This window comes from Gouania willdenowi, chromosome 6, assembly GCF_900634775.1.
Source record: "Gouania willdenowi chromosome 6, fGouWil2.1, whole genome shotgun sequence".
Classification (NCBI taxonomy): Eukaryota; Metazoa; Chordata; class Actinopteri; order Blenniiformes; family Gobiesocidae; genus Gouania; species Gouania willdenowi.
In genome coordinates this window covers 64,845,242-64,859,522 of record NC_041049.1, presented here as the reverse complement: position 1 = coordinate 64,859,522, position 14,281 = coordinate 64,845,242, and the positions used below count along the sequence as shown (strand labels likewise).

Sequence of the window (14,281 nt, the reverse complement as noted above, 5' to 3'; positions counted from 1 at the left end):
ACAACATGGTATTCCAGGGGTGTCCAATTCCGGTCCTCGAGGGCCACTAATCAGCACACCTTATTCAAATGATCATCCAGCTCTGCAGAAGCCTGATAATCATTTGAATCAGGTGTGTTGGAAGAGGTGACTCTGTTTCTTTCAATGTTTGTAGTCTGTGTTTGTTCTCCCCCAGCATCAAGCAGAACGAGTTAATAAACGGGGCATTGTGACTTTAGCTTCCAGGGCACTTCCCCCTAACATTCCAGACTTCCATTGTTAGAGTCAGGCTCTCCCCCCTGCTGATTTCTCAGGTGATTCATTTACAAATGAATAGATGCAAATTGTAGCCATCAGAGTCGTCAGTTTGGTCCTAGAGTTCATTTGACCCTGCTCTGGGACTTCTGGGGGGATATAGAAATCCCTGGGACTTCTAGTGTTAAGGTTCACCCCCAGGGACCAGGCCCCCCAGGCTGGCCTCAGTGGTAGCAAAGAGCACCCCTGGCGCCCTGGATGGGACTAGGCCGCCGGGCTGAGCTAGGCTTGGGGTTAAGGTTCACCCCCAGGGACCAGGCCCCCCAGGCTGGCCTCAGTGGTAGCAAAGAGCACCCCTGGCGCCCTGGATGGGACTAGGCCGCCGGGCTGAGCTAGGCTTGGGGTTAAGGTTCACCCCCAGGGACCAGGCACCCCAGGCCCCCCAGGCCGAAAAGAGCACCCCTGGCGCCCTGGATGGGACGAGGCCACTGGGCTGAGCTAGGCTTGGTGTTAAGGTTCACCCCCAGGGACCAGGCCCCCCAGGCTGGCCTCAGTGGTAGCAAAGAGCACCCCTGGCGCCCTGGATGGGACTAGGCCGCCGGGCTGAGCTAGGCTTGGGGTTAAGGTTCACCCCCAGGGACCAGGCACCCCAGGCCCCCCAGGCCGAAAAGAGCACCCCTGGCGCCCTGGATGGGACAAGGCCACTGGGCTGAGCTAGGCTTGGGGTTAAGGTTCACCCCCAGGGACCAGGCCCCCCAGGCCCCCCAGGCCGAAAAGAGCATTTACAAATGAATAGATGCAAATTGTAGCCATCAGAATCGTCAGTTTGGTCCTAGAGTTCATTTGACCCTGCTCTGGGACTTCTGGGGGGATATAGAAATCCCTGGGACTTCTAGTGTTAAAAGCATTTCTGCCAAGAAATAATGATTCTTGATTCTGATTCTTTCAGTTGTTCAGGTTTAACAGGTCACAGAGGTCACAAGATAATTTTTTGTTTGAAAAAGCCTTTACACAGGTTATTTTTATTAATTCACTTAGTTGATATAGTTTAATTTGGTTGCTGTAATATAACTAGGATATTCAATTAACAAAGGTTTCCAACTGTAACTGTAAAGTGAAACTTTCTGAAATAAAACTACAAACAAGTTGTCATCAGTCTAAAAAACAAAGAGCTACAGGTAGATGTGAAACTAAATAAAACAAACTCAAACCCTGGAACAGTCATGTGACAGAAACTATATGTTACACCCGCTTAAGGATTTAGCAATACAAAAGAAGCAGTCAAATAGTTAGGGAGATAGAATCTTTATTATTAAAACCAGTTCATAAAGATTAATAAGCCTCACCATACCAGACTCCCAGTTCAACTCTCAATTATGGTAACAGGATTGGGGGCAGATATGGTTTCACAACAATTTTTTATTTTATTTATTTATTCAGTTCATTTCCGACATGGTTGCATTCACAGAAATTCATTTGACATTCAGAGCAAAATCACATCATTGTTTTTTCTTTTTTTTTTTTTTTTTTTTTTTTTTTTTCATGCCGGAAAGGGCGACGGAAAAAAGCATTATGCTTATCTAGATCCGTCCCCTAATTTGAACACAGATAATTTTACATCCAACCTCGTTTCTTCCCTTTTTTTTTATTTTTTTTTTTTTATTTATTTTTTTTTTTTTTGAGATGTGTTCTCGTCTGCAGTCATTGTTCCTGTTGTTACTCCTCATCACAGTCTTTTTCCCCCATATTTCCACGAGCTTTCTTTTCCAGTCTTTGTTTACGTTCCTCCAACTCTCCAAACGTGAAGTTCCATGTCGTTGCTGTAGAGTTCAGTGGAGAGTTGACTTGAGATCTGTATGTGTGTAAAAATGTCCTCCTCGTTTCGTTCTTAAATTGTTTCAGATTATCTGACTGTTGTGTCTCTTTGTTAAGGCTGTTCCAGAGGTTCATGGCTCTATACACAGTACTATGTTTGCCAACGTTTGATATGATCCTGTTTGGTCTAAACACATTATTATGTCTGAATTCGTAGGGATTTTGATTGTAAGTGAAACGTTTTTGGATTTGATGTGGTAATTTTTCTGATGAAGCCCTAAATGCATGTATTTGTGTGTTATAGTGTATTATTTCTTGCAGTTTTAGGTATTTTGACTTCTCAAATAAATCGTTTATGTAAAATTCTTATAGCTTTTTTTTGTTGTTTAAATAGTGGTTCAAGATACGTTTTGTAGTTATTACCCCATATTTCGGAGCAGTAATTTAAGTGCGATGCTATGAGTGAAGAATATATTGTTTTAAGTGATTTGGTATGTAGGATTTGTTGAAGTTTCCATAGGATGTAACTGCTTTTGGCCACTTTGTTTTTAACTATTTGTATATGTTTTTTCCACGTCAGCTTGTCGTCCATCCACACTCCAAGTACCCTATATTCTTTTACTTGTTCTATTATTTCCTTGTTTAGTTTCAGTCTTATATCTCCTGTTTTTTTTCTCTTTCCAAAGTTAATGAATTTTGTTTTACTGACGTTTAGGGATAGTTTATTTACATCTAACCATGTTTGAATTTTTAATAGTTCTTCATTTGGTGACTCTATTAGAGTTTTAATGTCTTTGCCTGAGCATAGAATGGTTGTGTCATCTGCAAACAATGTTAGTTTTAGGCAATTGGTGACTTTGAAAATGTCGTTTATGTATAGAATGAACAGTTTTGGCCCCAAAATTGAACCCTGAGGAACACCACACTGTATGGTTTGGCATTTTGATGTGTGTTCTTCAAAGTCAACATATTGTCTTCTATTTGTCATATAGCTTTTAATCCATTTTAAGGCGTTACGCTTTATTCCGTAATTTTGAAGTTTTTCTTCTAGAATATCATGATTAATTGTGTCAAAGGCTTTTTTTTAGGTCCAGAAAAATTCCAAATACAAATAGTTTTTTTTCTAATGCTTCTCTTATATTCTCCGTGATGTCAATTATAGCCATTGCTGTTGAACGTCCTTTTCTAAATCCATATTGTCCTTCATGTAGTATATTATTGTCTTCTATAAATTTGTTGAGTCTGTTCATGAACAGTTTTTCCAGAATTTTTGACAGTTGTGGTAATATTGATATAGGTCGATAATTAGTGAAATTACATTTTTCTCCACCCTTGTAAATCGGTCTGATTTTTGCAATTTTCATTTTTTCTGGGAATACCCCATTCTTGAATGATAGATTACTTATATATGTTAGTGGCGGGGTTATTTCAGCTGTTATGGTTTTTATTAGACTCATAGTTAGATTATTAACGTCTCTGGATTTTTTTGAAGTACTGGTAGTGATTATTCTGTCCACCTCTGCTTCTGTTACTTCTTCGAGTACAAGATACTTATCAATGTCTTTCTTCTCATTGTCAAAATGGTTCCATTTAAGTGTTGGGTGTTTATTTATCTCTTTCTCTATGTCTTTTCCAGTATTAATGAAAAAACTGTTGAGTTCTTGTGCTATTATGTTTTTATTGTGTTCTTTTACATTGTTTATTATAAAATGGTCTGCATTTTTTTCTTTGCATTTGCGCATGGTTATGTTATTTATTATTTCCCACAATTTTTTGTTTTTTTTTTTATTCTCTTTTAATTGTTTTTCATAATATTCCCTTTTTTTTTCTCTAAGTAAATTATTAACTTTGTTTCTGTATTTTTTATAACGTATTTCTGCTTTTAATGTTTTTTCTGTTATATATTTTTTATATAGTATGTTTTTCTTTTTGCATACGTTGGCTATTTTCTTATTAATCCATGGTACATTGTTTATTTTACTTTTGGTTGTTATTTGTTTCGAAGGGCAGCATTTATCGTATATTGTCGTTATTGTGTCTGTAAATGTGTCATATGCTACGTTCACGTCTTCTTCCTTGAAGACACTTTCCCACGTCTGTCTTTTTATCTGTTGTTTAAAGTTTTGTAATTGTTTTTCTCCTTCCAGTCTCCTGTATGTCTGTGTGTTATGATTTACACGGTTTGAATTACACACTGCAATTCAAATATTCCTCTCAAAGAGTTTACACACATGAATATGCACGGCACACTTACACCCTTAAGGCCCCACCTGAATGCCTGACTGAGAGCTTACCGGGTATTGGTGACAAGGGGGAGCACAAGTTCAAATAAAATGCAAAACAAAAAATGAATAAAGAGAAGAAAAAAAAATAGGAACTAGCCCGCCCCACGGGCAAAACCCAGCTATTTGCCCCTGACCGGCTCATGTGTCAGGGCGGACTAGAACAAAGGAAACAAAGCCTAACTAATAAACAAAACTAGCAAATTATTCTCAGCAAGAGCAGCGTATGGACCCCGATGCTCTGCAAAGAAAACATTAATAACCATAAAAAAACACTAATACCAAAAACATTAAAACATATCAATAAAAGATGAACTACAAACAAACTTTAAAATACCTGGTCCGTCGGTAGTCTACCAACAACCAGCTGTACTCCACTCAAACAGAGAACAAGCAGGGAAGCACATCTGAAATAATAAAGATTAAGATTAAAGATTAAAGATTAAGATTAAGATTAAGATTAAATCGGGCTTTCGCCTTTAATTGGCCATGTAATGTTAGTACATTATTGGAATTTGTCTTCTGCACTTAAAGATGTAGATGCCATGTGCTAGACACCAACACTACATACCATATACACAAACAGAATTTCCTACCAGCTTTTCCTGCACCTTCTGCATGCTCATGTGGAATAAGGTGTGCACCTGCCCTATTCCACTGTCCTCATACCAATGGCTGAACAACCTGTGTTCTTCCTACAGGTCACCATTTGCAGCAGTCTTGATTAGAGCACCTGCCACATTCCACAACCCAGTAGCTGGAATACCTGTGTTCCTCCTGCAGGTCACTATTTGTAGTGTTCTTAATTAGTGCACCTACCTAACACCTGTCACATATAAAAAATAATTATATTGTGAACCTGTTTATATTGTGGGGAACATATTATATACATACATGTAATTGAAGTCTAAAGACACAAAAAAAACACCAATTTAAAAAGAAAATAGACTAATATAAGACCTCTTTACAGTTATTTGACTCATTCTGGGCTAGTGCAACTCTGCGGCGATGACGCACTAGTGACGACATAAACCAAGATGGCGGCGGCCCGGACTACAGCCGACACTAAGTAATAAAGCCTTAAAAGACATGGATATAATGAAAAGAGTGGATGGACAGACGCATAAACATGCAGACTTTCACACGGACACACACGGACTTATTAAACACACACGGACCTCAGTAAACACAGTAAACGGAACAGGCTTCACCGTTCGGCTGGCACTAGGACCCAGAAGCAGAGTAAGTGCGTCCCCTATCCAGCCTTCACAGGCTGTAATATCATCATTTTATCATTTTAACAGTTGTTAAAGCTACTGTCTTTACCAGGTAGATAATATTTATTACTGGTGATTGTTTTCTGGAGTTTTACTGGGATTTTTACCGGTGATTAGTTCATATCTCCCTTGCGCTCCGCGGTCCAAACTGACACCGTAGCCACACACGTATGAGTGTGTCACACACGTCACTCAGTCACATTAAGGAAGGTTGTGGTCATTATACGGGGTGGATTAAATAATGAATAAAGGATTGTTTTATCCCGTTCTTCTCCATGTTATTATCACATTATAAAAAAGTTTAAAAATAGCAGGAACGGTCTTGACGGAAAATCCCGAGTCCGAGACAAGACCGAGTCAAAATGCTTCAGAGTCCGAGACAAGACCAAGACCTTTAAAATTTGGTCTCCAGAGCAAGACCGGTCTTGACCACCACAACACTACATTTTCCCAGTATAAAATAAAATCATTGGGAAGTTGAACAATAATGAATCTGCTGCGGTCTGCCCACAATTTTTTAGTATAAGAGGAAAGCAAAAAGAGATGAACAACTGTTTTTGCATGTGAGTTACAGAAGGAGCAGTTAGTATTAATGTCCTTTTTTACATTTTTGCATGTACTGATTAGCTTGAAAATATTTATGTATGATTTTGTAAGTCTCCGATGATTAAAGATGAGTCTGCAGATAGGTCTGATAATGATATATCTGCCCTCTGGGTCTATGGTGAAAATGATTACGTTAAATGATTACATTAAAGAGTAACCTTTTGTTGAAAAATGACTCCTTTTTGTCGAGAGCATACGGAATCAAGTTTTAATTTAAGTTTTCCCAAATTCATTCGAAAAAATGTAATTCTTAATATAATGTACATAATATACACAAATGTTATGTGCCACAAACACAAAAAAAAACAAGTAAAAAAGTTTTAAAGGACCAGCAGCCAATGACATTTGACCCTCCTGCTTCCCGTAGCAGCTCAGACCTTTGTTTGTTTATAACATGGAGGATACCGTGGGTGATCTGTAGACCCATAAGTCTGTTGTTTGTAGTGATGCAACGAGAAAACAAGTGGCTTGACCAGAGAACGAGCAAACCCTGTGCTCAGTGTGCACTTGTCTGGGTATAAAGATGTGGATTGAGCGGCGTTGTGATAATCTACTCGCCTGCCTCCTCGTGACAAAATCGGCATCCACCAGCTACCTGAGCACACAGACAATCAGCAAAGGTGGAGTTACATTTTTAGAGACTTTAAATGCCATAGTCTACGTTGTTGGACTTTTAAATGCTTTTGATCCATATGGATCCTTTTATTTTCTCCTACCTGTTGTTTAACTGTGATTTACAATTGACAGCAAGTCTATCCCTCCATGTTAAAGTGTATATCTAACATATTAAAGCACATGTATTGTGTGCTGTATGATATATCATGTAGAACATAATAAATAATAACACTGCCAAATTTGAGCAACTTTACTCTCTCCTTCTTTAAATTACAGTGGGGGCTGAACATTTCAAGTTGCATTTTGGATTTATTTTGGCAGGTCCATAACACAGCTTTAGAAACTGAAGTTACATAAATGAGAAATAATAATAAAAACAGTTAGATTGGTACATTTGTTTTTATTCCTTATTTGTGAAGCGAAACTCGAGACGTTCCTTTGCAAGAATCTCAAACGCCGCCGAGAGTTGCAACTCGCAGTCTGTCAGATTTTCCTGAAAGAAGACAATGTCTGCATTTAACCTCAATACATAAGATAAGACGCATAAATATCTTTCCTTTTTTATTTTTTTGCCTGCAAGCGAATGCCACGCACATTCCAGGATGTTAGTGTAAACTGAGACGTGAGAAAGCATGGGGTGAAGTCCTTGTAGATGCAAGCCAAACAGAGAATCTGTGAGGATTGGGTAGAGCCATGTTGTGAAGAGCTTGGATGTAAAAGAAAGCATCATAAGAATGAGGCAAGCAACGGGTAATTGTATGTGGTGTAGGAGGGGGTGGTGTAGTGGAAGCTGACTGGATGTAAATAAAAAATAGGGTTAGGGTTGGGGAAGAAAGAGTTGACACGGGAGTTGAGAGTGACCTAGTGTGTATACATATACACACATATTTACATACATACATACATATACATTTTTTTTTTTTATTTTATTCATTTATTTCTAATATTTTCATTAAGTAGTGCTACCTTAACCAATAGGTGAAATAGACATTTAAGTGGAGAGTTGTTCTTTCTTGTTCTTTAACTCACACATCACCTGTTTTTCAGTAGAGTCACAGGCTAATGTTGGAGTCCAGAAACAGCTGGCCATCTATGTAAAGTTTGTCTACGACCATTGATTAACGTCTGCCTTGTCTGTTTATTTTTGTTTTTGTAAATAGGCCACAAGATTATCCCAACGTTAGTTGATCTCTTAAGAAAATTGGTCATCATTCCAAACTGTGTGCATTTAAGGACTTGCTCTTTGCTTTTAACCAGTACTTTCTGTTGAAAGTGACCAAATTTGGCAACGATGGGTGTGGTTTACAGTTTCTGTTGGGATCTTTAGAACAGAGGTCATGTAGTTTTTCATCAGAACCTTCGGGTTGTCGCTGGGACTTTCCTGAATACCTAAAAAGATCAACTTATTTTGCCAGATTGAATATCCAGGACCATTTCTTTCAGGAGTTTGTTTTCCTTCTCTTTTTTTTTTACCTTGTCTGCACATGCTGTCGAAGGTGAACACTACAAGAAGTACAATTATTTTAAGGCAGCAATGCATTGCAATTAAATAAATGAATTGTACTTTATTGCCTTGGCTCCTCTGCTGGGGTCTCTCTGGGCCCTCCCCTTCAGAATGTGGGTGGGGTGGGGGCTGGATGTTGGCGGGAGGCCTTGGGGTTGGGGTCGGTGGCGGGGTGCGCTCGGCCCTCGGCTCCTTGGGGCTTTCTCTGGCGTGTGTGTGGGGGGCGGTGGCTGCCTCTCAGCTTGGGATCTTGGGGGCGTCTGCGGGGCTGCTCGGCTGTGGGGGGTGGCCTGGGGCTCGCTGGCCCCAGCTCTTTCTGCTGGCCTGGCTGCCTCTTCGGGCCAGAGGCGGTGCCTAGGTTTGCAGTAGCGGTTTTGCACATACATTGGTCTACGATGCACTGGCACGCCTTGAGCTGTGGGATAAAACTCGTACTGGGCTTAACCTTAGACATGTTGATCCCAAAAACTTGTTTTAGGTATTACCACTCACTCCTTCCCTCTGTCCACAACCACCACCATTATACCTAAGCTTCACACTTGTCACCAGACTGGCTCGATTACACAACACAATAAGCACAATATGCTCAACTACAACTTCATATTTCACTCTTACCTTAAAATAAAAAACTCTTTCCCACCCTTTCCATTTCCCTTGAGTCTCTCCTCTCTGCTCCCTTCCCCCTTCCCCTCCGCCACCACCCCCTCACCTAGGTGTAAGACTGCCCTCTCTTTTTATATCCTCCCTATAATAAAATGTTTTTTTACGCTTACATAGGGAGGGCTGGGGATGGTCACTATATGCAATAAAAAGTTTGTTTTCCTTTTTAAGCTCCTTCACCTCCATGGACACCATAAAGCCAAATGGATGAGATTCTCTCATTGTAAATAATTTATCTGTTGGTTGACTAACTCCAGGCTGACTTTCATTTCTTTAAATTTTTCATTAAGTAAGCAAAGTATTTCCAGCTTCTTTTTGATGAATTCCAGGACAGATACCTGGAAGTATGTCTCCACATCCAATGTGTCTGTCGATGAATAGTCGATGAATTGGTCGCTGGGTGCTCTCTTTCCAGGCCGATGGGTGGGTATGGGTGCCCTTGGCTGGGGGTGGCTTTACCACACCAGGTGTGTGCCATTGGTGTGCCTCCTTTCCAAGGTGGCAGCCGTAAATTGGTCGTGTGCCGGTGGGGGGTGTCGCCCCGTGGCTTGCGCTGTCTGATGGGTGGCGGGGACTTGGCTACTGTCCTTTCACCATGTGGGGCTGTGCAGTCCTACTGGATGGTGGCTGGTTTGTCGGCTGGGGTGGGGGTCTTTCCCCAAGGAACTTCGCTTGGAGGCTTTCCCTTGGGGGCTCCAGGTCCTGGGGGAGTGCCCTTGGGGTCCAGCGGGCTTGTCCTGCTAGTTCGGTCTTAGCAGGGGTCTTTTAAGGTGGGCGCAGGTTGGACCCTGCTTGGCCAGGGCTGGGGTCTGCGGTTCTGCCGCCTCGAGACTATGCGCGCCGCATTGCGGTATGATGGTCTGTCTGTGGCCCTTTGACAATAACTAAGGCTCATCGCGTGTGCGGCATCAATGAAGGGTGATCTGGGGGTCTCGGAAGGTGCAGGGATTTTGCGCGGGGGGCTCTCTGGGCCCTTCCCTTGGGGGGTTGGGTGGTGGGGTGGGCATTGGTGCGGGGGCTTGGGGTTGAGGGTTGGTGTTGGTGGCCGGGTGCGCTGGGTCCTCGGCTCCTTGGGCCTTGACCTTTTTTGGGTGTCTTTGTGGGGGGCGGTGACTGCCTCTCAGCTTGGGATCTCTGGGGCGTCTGGGGGAACTGCTCGGTCGTGGGGGGGTAGCCTGGGGCTCCTTGGCCCCCGCTCTTACTGTTGGCCTGGCTGCATCTTCAGGCCAGGGGAAACAGAGAGAGCAGCTCAAACTGTCTCGAACTGTCAGCCCTGTAACACTGTGGAAGAATAAGATAGAAAAAAATCTCTCCTTTTTCCCCTTTGGTAGGGCATCGCCCTGATCGCCCTTATGAAGAAACCAGTCATTCTCCAAAAGAAAATTGTCATTTTTTTGTTCATGATGTTAGCGTTGGAACAAAAACATGTTTACAATGTTTTGAAGTAATTTGGTTATTCTCCTTTTTTATTTTCTTGTTTATTTTGAGTTGGTTGAAGGTGAAGAGGGTGATCAGACATCCCGATTTACCGTTACAGTCCTGGTTTTCAGAGGTACATCTTGTGTGCCGATCGATTTCCCCCAAACCATTTATTTGTCTTGGTTTTTCACAAATACAGTCCTGTTTGTCTCGTTTAAATGGATGTCTGGTCTGTTGTTGTTGGCGGAAAAGACTGAGCGCATTTCACTTAAAAACATGATCTCTGTGGACTGTGAGCTTTCAATCACAACAGTTGCCAAAGTACTGCAGCGCTTGCAATATAAACCGATTAAAAAGCTCAAAAGTCTTCTACGCTTTTGCAACTTGATGTTGATTGTTTGATGGCATTGACAATAATACTCATTCGCTTCCTCTCATGCTTTCTCTTTAAACATACCAAAAAAATAGTTTTTTTGATTATTCAAAACAATTTGTTTGTTTTGGTGCTGATTTAATTTTGAGTTGCAGGTAAGGGCTCCACCTGTGATTAGCTGCTTGTCAGTCAGGAGAGAGACTAATCTGAGTGGAGAGGACCTCAATGAAGAAGTGAATACACCCCTTTTTACAACAAAAAATGGCTTGTTTGGATAGAATGGACTTTAAATTGAAAATGAAAAGTTGTGTCAACATCTAGTTCCTCTGAAAGGGTTTTTTCCCATTTTATCTTCTGTGTTCTGGACTGAGGCGTAACTTACAACACCACACTCACATGGTTGGGTTTACGTGAAGTTCTATTCTTGAAAGAAATTATTTTTTAAGATGCTTAAGACTATTGTTTACCTCTGAAACCACACACAGCCAGAAAGGTGCATGATAACATTTGTGACATCCCTTTTTGCTTATAGGAAACAGAAGGCCCATAATTCTTGATAATGCCCCCGCAGGCCAGTGTCTAAATGCTGCTCCCTGAGATTAATTGAAGCATAGAAATGTCATGTACTTATTTATTTAAAAAATAACCATTCTGCACTCAAATTTAACAGTTTTTTTTCTGCACATTTTGGAAACAGATGCAATTGTAAACAAAGAAGCAACATGAGAAAAAAGATGGACAATAACAGTTATATAGTCTTAGCTGGTTTTGATATTCTTCCTGTTGATTCTAAGTCAAAGTCAACTTTGTTTGTCTCCTAGTAGGAGAAGCTGCTTTGGAGGAAGGGTACTTCTGCATATAATATTATAGAATATTTTAGGTTTTATTGTGCAGCACTTTGGTCAAACCTTGTTTGTTGTTAAATGTGCTCGATAAATAAACTGGATTGGATGTAATACATACTAAATAAAACAGCACTTACTACATCAAACGCACTGTTGCAAATAAATGATGTATAAAAAGCAACATTCTGTTGATTAACATCATTGCGGTGATTTTACATTCTAAAGTCAAAATAAGCTACCAGAATTTAAATTACCATGAATAGCCTTATTATCTAAGGATATCTAAGGATTTTTTTGAGCTGCTTCAAACATTCAAATTTGAGAATAAGAAAACAATGACAACATATTCAGAAAAAAATGTTTTCTGAATAGAATATTTAATCTAAATTATGTTTAAAATAATTGGTAATCAAGATGAATGACAAGCTGTTCTTCATCCTTTCCCCATTTAGATATATAGATATGTAAAAAGAACACTGCTTGTTTTTTAATAGAGAATTTATTTGAAGACCAGGATGAGAAATAAGCCCAAGGCTACAAACATCTTTTACTTTGTTCGTCCCTTTATTTGATATGGACATCACAATTACATTGGTAACCCAGATGTATTTTTTTGAGTGTAATAGCACATGCTAATTTACAACATCTGTCCACAAGAGGCTTTTAAAAAGGTTAAAAGTAACATAAATCATTAAGAAAGTAAAAAGGAAATAGGCACTGCACAAAACATTACAAAAAGAAAAGCAATATGCAAGCTAACATTTTCACATTAACATTTTGCAAGCTATGTCATGATAATATGCACAAGAACATGAACATTCAGGCTTTGCTCATCCTTAGTGATGAAACACAGCTGTCCACAAGCAGGCAGGCAGTTTCTAATGAAGCAGGTTTCCTCATTCCTTGCCACTGAGGGTGTACAGTATATTCTGCACGTGTCAGATGTTATTCCGCTTCACCACATTTACTCAACAAAGTCTGCTAAAAACCCTGGTACCATGATGCTCATTGCAATCGGGTGTTTTCAAGCTGTAGGAAGCAGCACAGAGCTCTCACAGATCTGCAATAAGAAACATTCTACTGCAGAAAGCATGCATAAAATGTGGGTTCACCTGGTTTACAATGACTGCCCAAACAATCATGTTTCATAATAAATACACTGTGGTGTAGCTTACAGGATGGTGAAAAAAAATGTGTCACTTTGATCTGAAAAATAAAGTAGGAGTCAGTGTGTTTTCTGTACATCATGCGTTGATTTTTTTTTTTTAAACACATTATTTACTTTGTTAAATCTGTTCGTTAATGTTTCTATTCCTTCTGAAGTACGTTTGCCTCACTGGAGCCGGCGTCTATTATCTGAAAAGTAACAATGAGTTTGATAGACTTTCTGAACCAGGGGTAACACAGTGCATAAATCAGAGGGTTGAGAAAAGAGTTGAGGAAAAACAGAAACATCACAAAGGCTATAGAGGAGGCACTGAGCACAGCATCCCCACCTACTATTGTCACACAAAAATATGGAGTTATGCACACAATGAAAACCACGACAACAACACTGACTGTTCGGAAGGCTTTAAGCTCAGATTTATTTGTGGCGAATTGAGACACTTGGGCAGCTGCAACATGAGAACGCATGGAGTGAGCATGAGAAACCGCCACCACAAACACCCTCAGAGACATGATAGTAATGACAGTGACAGGTCCAATGAATGATACAGAAACATCCACGATACCGCCGACATAACTAACGACAACCACACATTCCCCAAGGCAGGAGTTGTACCTGCCGGGTAGTTCCAGGTTTTCCTTCAGGATCAAAGTGTGAAAGAAGACACAGATGACCCAGCACAGAGACACACAGATCTTCACCCTGTCTGCTGTTACTTTAGTGGGATACTGGAGAGGTTCACACACAGCCACGTAGCGATCAACTGATATGAGTATAATTGTTCCTATTGAAGCAGAGGTGAAAATATAATTCAGATAAAAGTACAGACTGCACATTAGGGCTCCAAGGAACCAGCAGTTATCAATAAGCAACATTTGAAATATCATAAGGAAACCCAAAAAGAAGTCTGAGACTGCCAGGGAGAGGAGGAGGAGGTTAGCTGGAGTGTGGAGCTTCCTGAAAGATAAGAAACACAAAGCAGTCTGATTAAAAACAGGACGTAATGAACACAATGACAGAAGTTGTGAATACCTGAAGTGGGAGATGGCAATAATAACAAGCAGGTTAAGGAACACAGTGAGCACAGAGACTGAGGATAGGGAGACATCAAGGAGCACAGACACTGAGGAAGAGCGTACGATTCTCCTGCACGAGGAGTTAAGATGTGGAAAGCAGAGCTCGGCTTCATCAGAGGATGAAGATGCCATCTTTAACCCCCGGAAGGAGAAGCTGCGGCATTCACGCAGCCTTCTGCCTCAATCCCCAACGTTAAACTACTTTTGAATACATTTAGCTTATTGTTGCTCCACCCATTCTAAACTTCTACATGTCCTCTTTTGAATATTTACATATTTCCCTCCCTAAATCATTCTTGCTCATCCTGTCAGAGAAACATAAAAACAAATATGATTAAAGCTGCAAACCTTTTTCTTTTTTTTAATAAAGGAGAAGAACAGAAAAGATTGCAGTATAATTTATGAAT

At 40.5% G+C, this 14,281-nt stretch overlaps 1 protein-coding gene across 1 annotated transcript; it reads right to left on the bottom strand.

Annotated features, from left to right (window-relative positions):
- Positions 1-9,901: 9,901 nt before the first annotated feature.
- On the bottom strand, positions 9,902-14,006 carry LOC114464284 (trace amine-associated receptor 13c-like). Its single transcript, XM_028448330.1, has 4 exons — positions 13,831-14,006; positions 12,957-13,755; positions 10,196-10,212; positions 9,902-10,145 (listed from the first exon to the last, which is right to left on the bottom strand). Exons 1-4 carry the CDS (start codon positions 14,004-14,006, stop codon positions 9,902-9,904), a joined length of 1,236 nt encoding a protein of 411 aa, XP_028304131.1.
- Positions 14,007-14,281: the final 275 nt, after the last annotated feature.

What these genes read in the sequence shown, in the direction of transcription:
- LOC114464284 (XM_028448330.1), bottom strand. Translation starts at nt 14,006, where the DNA reads ATGGCATCTTCATCCTCTGATGAAGCCGAGCTCTGCTTTCCACATCTT. An exon ending in ATTGCCATCTCCCACTTCAG is followed by an intron (nt 13,756 to 13,830) that starts GTATTCACAACT and finishes CTTATCTTTCAG; the next exon opens with GAAGCTCCACACTCCAGCTA.